Here is a 14,491-nt window from a genome sequence, read left to right on the forward strand (position 1 = left end):
CCCTATGCTTTTCCCTTTCTTATTCTTTGTTCCTGGCTAAACAAATTCTATTAGTTTGACTCCCTCTGATCAGAAACATTGCTTCTAATCATATTTTCAATTTCTAGCAAGAATTCTATATAGTGTTTTTCCCTTGTTTACAGCTATGTAATTTTCTGTTTTTAGAAGTCTAAGTTTGCAACTTCGTGGCAGTTCTTTACAGATTAGAGCAATACATTTGAAGGTGATTACATTACATCCTGGACACAGCCTAAATTACCAGAATACATGAGCAATAAAAAAAATAAATCATATGAAGTTTCCACATTTGAATAATTGCACTTTCTCTTAAGGTGCATTGGGAAAGCAAGTCTATGTCAGTGACTAAGTGGGTACATTTAACAAAACATGAGTACTATTCCATGAGCGAAATACAGTTGTATTTTCATCTCAGTCTCCAAATGAACATTGGTGGCTCCTGTTATGAAAGCACAAAGATTGCTTAGGGCAAAGAGAATTCTGTCAAGGTTAATGGACTCAAATCCTTCCTTCACTAAACATCTTTTAATGTTGAGGGGGTTTGGGGGCTTTTCGGTTTGGTTTGATTTGTTTTTTTCAAAGTGTTTTTTTGTTTATGTTTTTACATTTGCTTTTCAAAACTGGAGTCCAACAGGAAAAAAGGGTAACAGTAACTCTGTGGTCCACCTCACAATTTATCTTTTATATATATTAATCTTTATGCTGCACTCATTCCAGAGTGCTATCATCCAGCAGGATGGTTTGTTTCTAGTTTTGTTCAGGTTAGTTAATTCATGCTTATGCTTAGCATTTTTGTTTGGCAAAATATAGTCACTTAAAAGCATCCAGGCCTTCCAGCCATGTTTTTAATTTGGAAGTGAAAGGCACGTATCTCTTTCTGAAGAAATAAGTCCTATCAGATGGGCACAGCTCAAAAGAGAAGGTTACTGTCATCATTTCATAGTCATGGTTAGTAGGTCAAGAGAGGTTCTCCTCCCCCTCTATTCTGCATTGGTGAGGCCGCATCTGGAGTATTGTGTCCAGTTCTGGGCCCCTCAGTTCAGGAAGGACAGGGAACTGCTGGAAAGAGTCCAGTGGAGAGCCACAAAGATGATGAAGGGAGTGGAACACCTCCCTTATGAGGAAAGGCTGAGGGAGCTGGGTTTCTTTAGTTTGGAGAAAAGGAGACTGAGGGGTGACCTCATCAATGTTTACAAATACGTAAAGGGTGAGTGTCAAGAAGATGGAGTTAAGCTTTTTTCAGTGATGACCAGTGATAGGACAAGGAGTAATGGATACAAATTGGAGCATAGGAGGTTTAAGGTGAATATCAGAATTTTTTTTTTTTTTACTGTGAGAGTGACAGAGCAGTGGAACAGGCCTCCCAGAGAGGTTGTGGAGTCTCCTTCACTGGAGACATTCAAAACCTGCCTGGATGCGTTCCTGTGTGATGCACTCTAGGTGACCCTGCTCTGGCAGGGGGGTTGGACTAGATGATCTTTCGAGGTCCCTTCCAACCCCTATGATTCTATGATTCTATGAAAACAAAAACAAACAAAAAAACCCCAATTATAAATACGTATGCATGGTATGCTGCCAAATTATCACAAGAAGAGCAGATAGTTTTTAAGAGTCAACCCTTTCCCACCTTGCTTTTACTATGTATTAGATATTCCCATTCATTCTGTTGATACTCATCACAGCAGTATCTGAGTACCTCCCGGTAGTGCATTAAGCTCTTGACTTAAGATTTTCATTTTTTTTCCCCAGAAGGAGAAAACAGCTGAGTGCTTCAACTTTAAATTAATGCATTTTTGGTAGCCTGTGTCTCAAAGGACTCCAATTCTAGTTAAATTTTCTAGTTCTGGTTGAGCTATGAAATGTCATATATTTTTCATATCTGAAAAGTGAAGACCTGAGCATAGGCTGATCATTTTTTGCTTGGCTTGACAGTTTTGCAACCAATCAGCAAAAAGAGAAAATATTATTTATAGGTTGTCTTTTGTAACAACTTCATAGTAATAAAGAATCAAGAAGCTAAGATAAATAACCTACATAAACATAGACCCATAAAGCTGTATGGGTTGGAATAGACCTTTACAGGTCATCTAGTCCAAGCCCCCTACAATGGGCAAGGACTCACCACCCTCATTGTAAAATATTTCCTCCTTATATCTAATCTAAACCTATCCTATTTCAGTTTAAAACTGTTGCTCCGTGTTCTTTCACCACAGCTCCTGGTAAAAAATCTCTTTCCATCTTTCTTAAAAGCACACTACATGCATTAAAAGGCTTATATTGATAAGGTCTCCTCAAAGCCTCTTCTCGAGGTTGAACAACCCAACTCTCTCAGCCTGTCTTCTTTGGAAAGGGGTCCCAGCTCTCTGACCATTTTTGTGGCCTTTCACTAGATCCTCTCCAACAGCTCCATGTATTTTTTGTGCTGGGAGTCCCAGAGCTAGACACAGTGCTCTTTGGGGGGGTCTCACCAGAGTGGAGCAGAGGGGCAGAATCACCACCCCTGACCTACTGGCCATGCTTCTTTTGATACAGCCCAGGATACGGCTGATTTTTTGGACTGCAAGTTCACACTGCCATCTCACAACGACTGTTTCATCCACAAGCAACCCCAAGTCCTTCTCTGCAGGGTTGCTCTCAGTACATTCCTCTCCCAGTCTGTACAGGTATTGGGGTTTGCCTAACCCAGGTGCAGGACCTTGCACTTGGCCTTGTTGAACTTCATAAGGTTAACGACTCTTCTTCCTCATTTTTGGTATCTGAATATGAGAGCAAGCTTACTCTAAAATTGTTTTTGTCTCTGTATTAAGAATTAGAACTGAATATCCCTCAAAAGAGCCTCTCTTTTTCTACTGAGTAGGTAGAGAATGTAAAAAGGCTAATTTCTTAATCTACCTATCTAAGCAATGTAGCCTCCACAGAACACAGATTATTTTATTCTTTATAGTGGTGCAATTTCAGTCCCAGGAGACTGCAGTGTAGTTGTGAGAGCTTTACTATACTTTTGTGAGTCTTTTAGGACCATTTACTCTGCTGAACTAGTAAATTTTCCTTCAGGAGCTGATCTTGTCCAAGTACCTCCATGGTGAAGGTAGCATCACTTTCCTGAGATAAGGAGAGGTAAAGCTGTCTGCTACATGCAAGCTGTTTGCTTTTCAGTCCATATTATGTGAACAGTATCACCAAATATATATGATATCTCATCTAATCATGATATATGACCTGAAAATATACTGAAACGTATGCTTTTCACCAAAACTGTGGGTCTTATTTGTGGAGGATAGGTTCTATTAGTACTAATTTGCGACAAAAATATAGCACATTTTCCCTAGCTCAAACAAGCTAGACAGATCTCATGTTTGACAGTATTAAATAATGCAGAAATTCAGGAGTATAAGAATAATAAATGTCTTGTCTTTCTCTTTAGATCAACAACCAGTTTACTATCAAGTCTGTGCCATGACCCAAGTCCAGACTGAATTTTCAAGAATATTAAGCTTGCTTAGATGTTTTATTAATTAACATCTTCATGAGCTTTCTCAGGATTTTTGTCATTGGATAGTGAATGTCAGTTTGTTACAGATGGTGAACATCTTAGAATTTACTAAAATTCTCTTTTTCCGAATAAAGGCAAGAAGACTTAGCTGACTGTTCTAGTTAAGATCAGTACCAGCCACTTTCCAGTTGTCATTGTTTGTCTTTCTAAGCTGCAAAGGGCATAATTCAGATTTTCTTGATCTTCTCAAGAGTATGATCCTCATTTATAGTGAATGTCTTTATTGGATTTTGGGACTTTTATAAGACACTGTCGTGGTTTGGACCCAGTGGGACAACAAAGAAACAGCCCCATGGCCACTCACTCAACTTCCCCACACACACACACACTCTGGGACGAGGAGGACAAAACTCATGGGTCGAGACAAAGGACAAGGAGGGTTCTTCACTGGTTACGGGCCTGGGCAAAACAGACTCAACTTGGGGAAAAAATAATTATATAATTTCACACTAATCAAACACACACAGGACACAGACAACACAAAGAGCAGGGCTTGCATGTGTTACCCCACCCCTCCGTTCTTCCCAGGCCCAAATCATGTTGTTCCCAGTTTCTCTCCCTCCTTCCTCCCAGCAGCACAGGGGGACAGGGGATGGGGTTTAGAGTCAGTTCACAGGCTGCTGGTTCTTGCCGCTCCTTCCTCCTCAGGAAGAAAGATTCCTTACAGTCCTTCCCTGCTTCTCCATGGGGTCTCTTCTATGGGAGAGAGTCCTCCATGAACCTCTCCTTCATGAGTCCTTCCCAAGAGGTCTGGAGCTGCTCCAGCCTGGGCTTCCCACAGAGTCACGGGCTGCTTCAGGAACAAATTCCCCCAGCCCCGGGGTTTTCCAAAGCTGCGTAATCAGTCCACTGGCAGCAAATCCACTGGCCACAAAATCCAAGTCTATGGGCCAAGCTCACCCCTCTTGGCACCTTCAGGGAACATTCCACCACGTTCCTCCATGAGTGCAGGGGGACAGCTGCCATCTCGCCACGGGTTGCAGGGAAATTTCTACTAGGGCCCTGCCCCTTCTTCCTCACCAACCACCAGCACTCCTCTCCTCCCTTCTCACAGCTCTTCTCCCCCAAGTGGTTCCCTGCTCAGCTCTTACCTCAGTTCTTTCGTATGTTAATCGCTGAGGCCCATCTATTGTCCCTCTAATGCATTTTTGGCTGGGTTTGGAGCAGGGGGAGCTTCTCAGCTTCTTACCAGAGCCACTGCTGTGGCCCTCCCCCCCGCTAGCAAAAAAAAACTAACACCAAACCAGCACAGACACATAACTTGAACATATTGCTGAAGCGTATTCAACAGTCTAGGAAGCCTTCTGAATATGAACTATGTTTTTAACAAACGTTATTGGTATGGTCGGTCTGAGGCATTTGTAAGTTAGTATCTTGTGTCTTGACACAGAAGGCCTCATGTAAGAAGACAATTGCAATGCTGAACTCTGACCATATTCATGTCAAAATGTCCCCCACACAAGATTTTTCTATTCCATTATAAACAAGGGATCAGTGAACTCTTTTTTTGATTATTTAATAAAAGACCCATAAATAGGGTCTTAATTTTAAATTAAGTTATCATGCCTGAAGATTTTTTCTGTATAGAAATATATATTTTATAACATTAACTTAATAGTTGCAGAGTTGCACGTATTTGTATATTTACAAGACTACAGATTCAAGTAGCAGATACCAGGTAAACCTTATTTCCTGAGAACTTTGACAACAATGGCAGAAAATTGTAAGCTGATGAAATCTGGAGATCTCCTGAGAGATGCCCAGAGAGGTGGTGGAGGCCTCACCCCTGGAAACATTCAAGGTCAGGCTTGACAGGGCTCTGAGCAACCTGATCTAGTTTAAAAGATCCTTGTGCACTGCTAGGGGGGCTAGACTAGATGATCTCTAAACGTCCCTTCTAACCCCACACATTTTATGATTCTGTGAGGTGAAAGGCAATTATCACAATATGTAGAGCAGCACAAATATTGAAAATAGAAAAGAATGTAAATGAAATATCAGAAAATAAAGGGGGAAAAGTTGAAGATAATTCAGGAGGGATTTCACCATGTGAAATATCAATCTGCCAGTGCACGTCATGTGTATGTCCAAGAAAATAAGATGGAAATCTTTCTTTGAGGGGGTTTTAGTGAACTGCAAGCTCAGTATAGAGCAGACTGACAGATGGAAGAAGAAAACAAAAAATACCGATGTGTCTAATTGAGGCTTGTCAACTTTTTAAATAACATATTTTCAAGCCAGGAAAATTTCCCTCATTACTTTCTTCTGCTGGCTATCATGTCTTGGTAGAACCTTGAAATGATGTTGTGTTTCTAGAGTAACTAGACACTTACTATTACATATGAAACACTGCTTCACAGCAATCACAAAATCTCTTGTTGTTGAATGGTAGGAAAAAAAAAATGAATTTCATATATAGAAAGGATTTTTTTTCTCACAAGAAGAAAAAGTAACAAGAAGCTACTGATCTCTGCTCTTGTACTTTAAATCTAGGAATGACTGGTTTTGCATAAAATTAGTTCCCTAGAATTGCTCTAACATATATCAGGTATGTAAAGTTTAACAAGTGGACATCCACTGTTGGTAGCAGTGTTGTGTACTGCTCTTTCTGATGTAATGAAGTAATGTCCTCTGGATATCTTGACAACATGACTTTGGTGATATTGTTAATTTTAAGACCATGTAATTGCTCATCTTTTTCAAATCAGCATAGTGATTAATGGGCCAAATATAAAACTGCAAATTAAATAATTGTAGTAACTTATTACAGTATCTATTTACTAGAATTCTTATCAGTAAATGCTGAAACTAAAGAAAGTTTTATGGTGCTTGGAAGAGGTTGTGTGAAGTTACCTGAGGAGGATCTAATTTGCAGTGCAACAACACAGTGCTGCATTACTGTTTTGTTCATACAATCTATGATCGTGTGCGGAAAAACCCTTCCAGAAACCATAGTAAAATTATATCATTCTCATACAAAAGAGCATTTTGTGTTTGTATGGAAAATGCTGTGGGGTTTTTTCATTTTTATTTTTCATTTTCTTTTTTTTTCTTTTTTGTTTTTTTAAATCACACACACTGATAATCTAAGAAAATTCACTCTAAATTGCAATCTGTCTGGATCAATTCCAAGAATCCAGATTTTCTACGCACACATGAGAGCACAGTAAATAGCAACACACTATGTGGCAGGTAGTTCTAAGCAGACTTCCAAGGTAATATCAGGATATACCAGATGCAGGATATTTAGTTTCTTCTCACATTTTTTTAACATCTTCTGCCTGCTTCCAAGCTACTTCCTCTGCTTTGATTCCTTTGCTGGGAGCAGGTGAGGACAGTGTGGAACAAAAAGAGTTTTCTGCAACTTTGATAATTTAAAAGTGAAACTATAAAGATAGCCCTTTCAAGCTTATGCTGAATAACTCCTTCATGAAAATATTATTTTTTCACAAGCAGAATTTTGCATTACAAAAGAATTTTTCTGTTACATATGCACATATTTATGGGTAACTTGACTGGGCACATTACAAAAGCTATCCATGTAATCTTTCATTATTAAAGCAGCTTCTGTTAAAAAAAATAAAAAATCAAATACTTTTTCTTACCTTATCACAAGGGGGGATTTGAAATTGGACTTTAGTTTTGCTGGGGGGTTGTTGGTTTTCTTTCGTTTGAAAATTATTTTTAACCTTTTTTAACCTTCTGCCAGAGAGGGAAAGCAGACATATTCCAGAAGAACAAAGGAAAATTAAATAATCTCATAACCTTTAACTATTTCACATATAATTTTGTACAAAGAAACAATGCTAATAATTCAGATTTTTTTTCTTTAGTCAAGAAGCATTTTTTTATTCTTCTGTGTCAGACCTACTTTACTACTGCAGTGTCATCATTTGTCTTTTACTTTAAAGCCTGCAGGTTAGAACCTGCAGTTTTGTGACCCTCTCAAAGAACAAATGTTTCATAGATAAACTAGGAATTCACATGTGTCTTCTCTGCTAATTTTTAACTATTCATCACCTCTTCTGAGAAAAATTAAATAGATAATATTTTTTCCTCCAACAGGAGCTATCAGATTACGTGATGTCTCATTAATAAAGCATAGTATCTCATCCAACTATAATATAATAAATATGAGAGTGAAATTCCACATAAATGCAAAATTTCATGCAACATGCAGGCTGGAAAAATAATAAAATAAACAATTTTTACATAGGTCTGCCAGAAAATATGGAAAATATACAATTGTTGTCTCAAATACCAAGAATATAAAATTAAACCAGTTACAATACCAAAAAAAAGTCTCAGGTCACTAAGTCCTCAGAATACAAACCCGAGAAGCTGTACGTTACTAAACTCATAGGAAAACATTCACCCTTATCATGCTTGTTTGGATTAATCTTTTATAAACCAATTCAACATTCATGGAATAATTCCAGCTAAGGTATTTATGTGAACCTGGAAACAGAATCTTCTAATTGCAATAGGTTGTATGTTCAATCACACTTACTGTGCTTTATTTACATGCATCACATAGAATGAAATCCATTCTATTTCTTCACAGTATTTTCTTTCTTTTTTTTTTTTTTCAAGTGAGAACAAAAGTTAAGATTTACCAGAATTTTAATACTTCTAAGTTAACCCCAACTTTTTAAAACCATTTTTTTTTCCAGATGAAATAGGATTCTTTATTAATCAGTGAACTCCTTGGAAATTCAGGGGAAAACAGCATCTTGTACCTTTTTCTGTGTGGTGGAACCCTTATATTTTAGTGGACCTTTAGAACACCTGTCAGTATAACGTTTTCCCATCTCTTTTAGACTAAATGTCTAGTGCTAATTACTGAAAAGTAGTATTGCAAAATGAGGAGTATTTATCATGGAGCCATGATTACTTTTGCAATATGTAATGAGTTTATGTCAAATACAGAAAAGCAAAGTGAACGTATTTTTGAGAAAACAAAACATAGACATAGACATATACTGAAAGACTGTCAACTCTATACCGAATTTCTTTAAAAGGCTTGGAACTCTTCCTGGAGTGAGTGTAGTGAGAAATTATACCACCAGATTCCTTTTGCTTTAACTGGACAAACTGAATTCACTCTCCCTTTAAATTAGCTGCCTATCACAGTAAGGGCCTTACAAACATGTGCACTTTCCTGACTGATCTTCAGGTATTTCCATATGTTGTGAGAGCATACTGCAAGATCAAGAAAGAAACAAATTAAATTATAAGGGAAAAAAAAGAAAAAAAAAGAAAAAAAAAGAAAAAAGAAAGAAACATCTGCAGGGCATCAGTGTGAAAAAATGTTTAAGCTGTCTATTACTAACTGCTCCACCTGTTTTATGCTGGATTTCTGCATAATTATGTTACAGAGGAGGGTGGTGAAGAACAGATGTTGAATAAAGATTGAAAATAAGAAAATGAGACTTATAAAAAAATAGTTGTGCTTCCTCTCAGCTAGATATTTTTTGGCAAGGCTTTTAGACAGCAATCTATTTCTCAAATTCATTGCCCATTTCTGCAAGATTAATGTAAAACAAAGTGTTTCTTTTTAAGTCTGATCAGTTGAACAATTATACAGCTCCAATAATCCCCAAGTCAGTCTTTCAGAAAGCAGTTGAATGTTTCCTTGAGCAGTTTCATAAATTAGATTAAATGAATATGATATCAGGTCAGAAACCCTATAAGCTCTTTTCATGGGAAGTTGTTGATAGCTTATGTAATTAGCTGTTTTTATCATGCTTTGCAAATACCCAAATAATCCATACAAGATACGTTTTACACAATCTTTATAGAAGAAATGCCACTAAACTATACTTGAGTGTTTTTCTGCCCTCTTTTCTCACATTTGTGTCATGCTTTAAAGCAAACAGAACCATAATTTTTAAGAATGTCTTGTTTTTTTTCTTCACTTAGTTGATATTTTCTGGCACTGGGTTTGAATGTATTATGAAATTGCTCTCAAGACAGAACTATCTAAAAAAAGGGCTGAAACTACATGCAGAGCTACTACACTAAATAATTTGCCTCACTATTCCACTGTACAGTCCCTTTCACCCTGAGTAGATTATGTACCTCAATGGGACTTCCTCCTGAATGTGCTCTGCACTGGCCCTTAGCTAAAAGAATTGTGTGATTTCATGCAACTGCTACAGCACTTTTTCAGAGATGGCTGTTCACAAAATTAAGATAAAATCAGAGACCATTTTGGGAGAGGGATTCAGATGTGATATGAATCCTTCCCCTAATGTTTTAATTTTCTTCTTGTTAACTAAAAATATTTTATTTTTCAAGCATTCCCGACTTTGCTTTCCTTTGCTATCCTCACCCTACATACCATCACAAGTAGACTTCAGTCTGTTGAACTACTTCTTTCAGGTGAGCAAATACTTCATCTGCTAGCTCTCTTCTCTTGTGATCCAAAATTTACATGTGAGATTATAAAGCTGTGTAGGGTTTGTTTTATTAGAAGTCACAACTTGAAAAGTCAAAGCTCAGAACTCATAGACTTTTATTTCATGAAGAACTCACAAGTAATTTCATGGAAAAACCTTTTATTTGTATGCATTTTTTATTCAAAGGGTTTGGCAAGAAATTTCCTTTGAAAAAATAATAAAAAATATACCACTGTCTTATTCTATTTGAGTCCATTCTGATAGAGCTTCTAAAAGAAAAGTTTGCCATTTGGAAGAGGTATAGATCTGAAAAAGTGACCATGTGAACTTGAATTATTTTGGATGTGTGGTGTGTGCATGCACATTTTCTAGATATATTCTAACTACAGATCCTTACTATAATTGCAAGTGAATAGCAGTAGCACAATATTATAGCATGTTTAGTACTGCACTGCACCATTACTACCAATCTCTACAGGAAAGTGTGGTTCACGGGCACCAGCGGGTTGATGGATCTGTCTGTGGAATCAGAACAAATCTTTCTTATGATTCATTTTTGCCACAGATAAGCCATAAAATAAAGACAGCAGATTGATGGAGGTTTAGTTTTTCTGCTCTTGTTTTAAACAGTAGATGTAGAACAGGTTCTTCTGTTTTATAGCCTGAAGCTGAAATGTCAACATAAAAGATGTATGAACTTAATACCTGGAAGCTGGGCAGAAGAATTTCTTCCCACTTTTTTAAAGCAGATTAAACACCACACAATATAGCTCATTACTGCCTAGCATAATTTTCATTGAAAAGGCAATTTTTGCTAAAGCATTACATACTTTGTCTTACTATTACCTACTTTACTGCAAGGCACTGATTTCAGCTGTGAATTAATTTTTTTTTCATTTACAATTTGCCTGTCTGCATTGTGAGAATTTCTATACATAACAAAAAATGTAAAGCTTGAAACATAATTTCTGCTTTTTGCCTGTGTGAGTGTATGTGACTGACTCCATGTTTCACTTGGGGTCATCTGACTGCAGTCAGCATACAATTATGAGTTTGTTAAATCTGTACTTCATGAGGAAAATACCAGAACTGATTACAACATGCAAATTAAAATAACCAAAGGTGGTAATAATTCACGTTTTGTTCAGCCTTCTGTGGCTTGTTTTTAGTTCTTGGTATTTTTATTCAATGGAACAGTAAATTTATGGACACTTCAGAAAACCATATATCTCATATCAAAAGAGCATTGTACTATGGGTTTTGAAGGAGGAACATGAGAGAGAGAGAAACATGAACATATGAAGAGAAAAACAAGCTAAGAAACAGCAGACTGAAGAATAAAATAAAAATTTTAACAAAATATTAAATAGTATCTTGCTTTTCACATATTTGGCAATAGTTTATGTTTCATGAAAGCAAACATACTTTTCAGAAGGTATTTCTCCTGTTCATCATTACAGATATACATTTCCAAAAGCAGATTCTCTAGATGTGCATAGGATAAAAAGTGCTAGTGTCTTAATTGCAGCTGACCTTCTTTTTGATTAAAACCCTGGAGGTGTGGATCAACTTAAATTAGGGCTTTGCTACCATCCAGTTTTGGACATCTTTTAAAATTAATAACTTTTTTTCCCCCATAAAGCAAAATTAATTATTCATTTTAGATTATAGAACTGGTTACATTTACATGTTTTTGCTATAACACAAAACCAATATTGATAAAAAGATCTGCAAGTAAAGATGTGCTGAAATACATGCTTGTTTACAGCTTGCTGGAGAAAAAACTTTTGTGTTACATAATTCTTTTTTCCTCTTTTTTTCTTACCAGTTTAAAGGGGAAAAAAAAAGCTAACAGAGCCACACCTAATGTGGCTGAGCTTAACCGCAACTATTGAAATAAAACTTATTAAGGGATTTGTGACTTAATGAGGAAAATAAACTGTTTTAAAAGGTGGACTGACAGGTTTTTTTTATAATCACTGGTTTTATTTTTATTTTATTTTGGTTTGGTTTTAATAGAATTTTGTCTTTAAGTAAAGCAAGTGTATACCAGATACGCCCTCTTACTGCATGTTTGCCAACACATATTATGTGGATACTTACTATTTTTTGTTTGTACTTTGAATACCATCCTTGGATGTATTCAAGAAACGTGTAGATGTGGAACTTGCCTGAGATAGTAGGTTGTGTGCTTGTGGTTTGTTGTGGTTTTGTTTTGGTTTTTATGGTTGGACGTGGTGATCTCAGAGGTTCTTTCCAACCATGACTATTCTGTGATTCTGTGAATTCTTCAGAATGACCTATTGATAAAAAGATATTTTCTACTCATGTAGAAAAAGGCATTCTTAAGCTTGCTAGGTTTGAAGTTTGTTGACCTGCAGATTTATACTCATAAATTTCCCATCCTTATGTGAACTGATCTTTAATGGTACTTAAAACTGTATCCAAATAAGTGATATTTATTGTGGGTTGAATGTTTATAATATAATGCATGCTGGAGAATGAGAAGTGTAAACTTGCCATTCTGATTTAGAGAAACAGCTCTCAGCAGAAGTATTGCCTCACCTTTTTGTATTTTAGCCCTCCTAATCTTTATATTTTGATCTGATAGAAATATGTTGGCCTCTTACAGTTAGTATTGTGCTGAAATCTCTCAAAACTTCTCTTTCTTGTCCTTTGCTTAAAGTGTAAAAAACCAATCTGCTCAATTTTTTTTAAGTAGCACTAGGAAATCCTTATCCTTATAGAAAGGATAGGAATATAAGGTAGTTTAGTTAGTTCTTGACTGGTGTAAGATGACATGGTTCTCATTACCCATGTGTGAGTGTGGAGCTGTGTGTTGTAATGCAGCTTGGCCCAACAAGCTGGAGCATGTCTTCCAAAACATCTCAAAACAGCTTTCTTAAGAGCTGGTGTGAAAGAGATAGCATGGTTTTGTAGCAAGACTGACTAATCAAAATAGGCCTGTCCTAACACAGAAACAAAAAGAACCCAAACAGATATCTGTTCTGCAACTCTGCACATAATCACTGCCAAAATTCTGTGCAAAGTGTCTTGTTATAGAAGACTAATAATGATGTATTTAGGGTAAGGAACTAGGTATTTTCAAGTCTTTATGCCTAATGTTGTTAACCTACATCTACATTCAGACATTTGGAATGCAATTTTGGTCCACATTCATACACCTAATTAGCAACAATATTCAGATCAGCTGTAAATATCTATATTAGTCTGTGCATGGTTTTGACTCTCTTAAGTAGGTCTTCATGTACGATAATGGGAAGTTAGACACCTATCTGTTATATGGACTTCTCCCTCAGAGGCATGCAAGTTTCAGAATCTGGGGCTATGTACAACATAAGTTCCTTAAGTAAGTGTAAATCTGTGTACAAAGTAGTACTGCATGCTGAGTGGAAGCATCTGAGTTAGGTCAACATCAAAATCAACCTGGATGCATTAGTGAATCTTTTTAAACAGGTAAACCCACTTCTCAATGAGAAATTGTTTAAACATACGTTACATAGACTTTTCCAGAAGTGGTATTTGAAAAACTTAGCCAATAAATAGCTTATGGTAGCATTTATGATCTCCTAGATGCCTTCCAAAAATTCAAGAAAAAAAATCTAAAACAGCTCCTATGGAAAGAGAATAATCTTTCAAGAATAGTTATAGAGAAAAAGAATTTTATTTTCACACACATTTTCAGGTTTTTTTTAGAAATAACTCAATGACATTGCAATCTGTGTCTGTCTGCTTCCCTGATTGTCCATAACTTTTGAACCAGTATCTATCCAAGGACACAGACCTCAGGAATAAATTTCCACCAATTTTGTGGATTAGACAGCTTTAATAGACTATATAAGTTCCCAATGTAAGTGAAAAACTGTTGACACAGATTAGTAGACGCTGAAGACTCCTGGCTGAAGAAAGTCATTAACAATGCCTCAGTTACAGAGAAAGCTTCAAGCAGACACATTAGATTTGCAAAAAATAAGCTTTAATTAGTTCCATTACTCATGGAACTATGTGGTATTCTTAGCATGTTACCGTTGTACACAGTGCACCAGAAATAGGTGTAGTGAGCAGAACTAAGTACAGGGAGGCTAACAGCCTTTTGGAGAAGCTCAAGGAGGACAAAATTATCATGGCCAGGAATATTAGTGGAAGAAAGATGACAGAAGGCCAGTGGATGGGCAAAACTGTTCAGAATTTTGAAAAAGTTTACATTTCCTTTGGTGGCAGATGGAAAGTCAGAAGATGGAATTGTCAATGAAATGACATTCCAAAAATCAGGAACAAGCAATCTAGTTCCTGAGACTCTTGAGAGGCTGGCAAGACATTTGATTTGCAAATAGTGGAAAAATATACAGGTACTTAATGCAGAGGGGAGTTGTCTTTTTCTTTCCCTTCTCATATTCATTAAGCAGACAGTTTCTATTTAGAATAATAAATTAGAGACAACTAATAGCTTCTCAGCTTCTGATCTGCTACCAGGTTCACTTCACTGAGCGGTGGATTT

The 14,491-nt window shown here is 36.6% G+C and overlaps 1 protein-coding gene across 3 annotated transcripts in view; it reads left to right on the top strand.

Annotated features, from left to right (window-relative positions):
• The window catches only part of PCDH17 (protocadherin 17), a 97,368-nt gene that overhangs the window by 57,984 nt on the left and 24,893 nt on the right, over nt 1-14,491 (top strand). Inside the window, exon 5 of one of the 3 annotated variants that reach the window (XM_051626475.1) lies at nt 9,872-9,955. The exons of the other annotated variants lie outside the window; for them this stretch is intronic. Within the exon in view, the coding sequence (XP_051482435.1) occupies nt 9,872-9,955 (84 nt within the window). The remainder of the gene's footprint in view (nt 1-9,871; nt 9,956-14,491) is intronic. 3 annotated transcript variants of the gene reach the window in all.

Source organism: Apus apus, chromosome 1, assembly GCF_020740795.1.
Source record: "Apus apus isolate bApuApu2 chromosome 1, bApuApu2.pri.cur, whole genome shotgun sequence".
Classification (NCBI taxonomy): Eukaryota; Metazoa; Chordata; class Aves; order Apodiformes; family Apodidae; genus Apus; species Apus apus.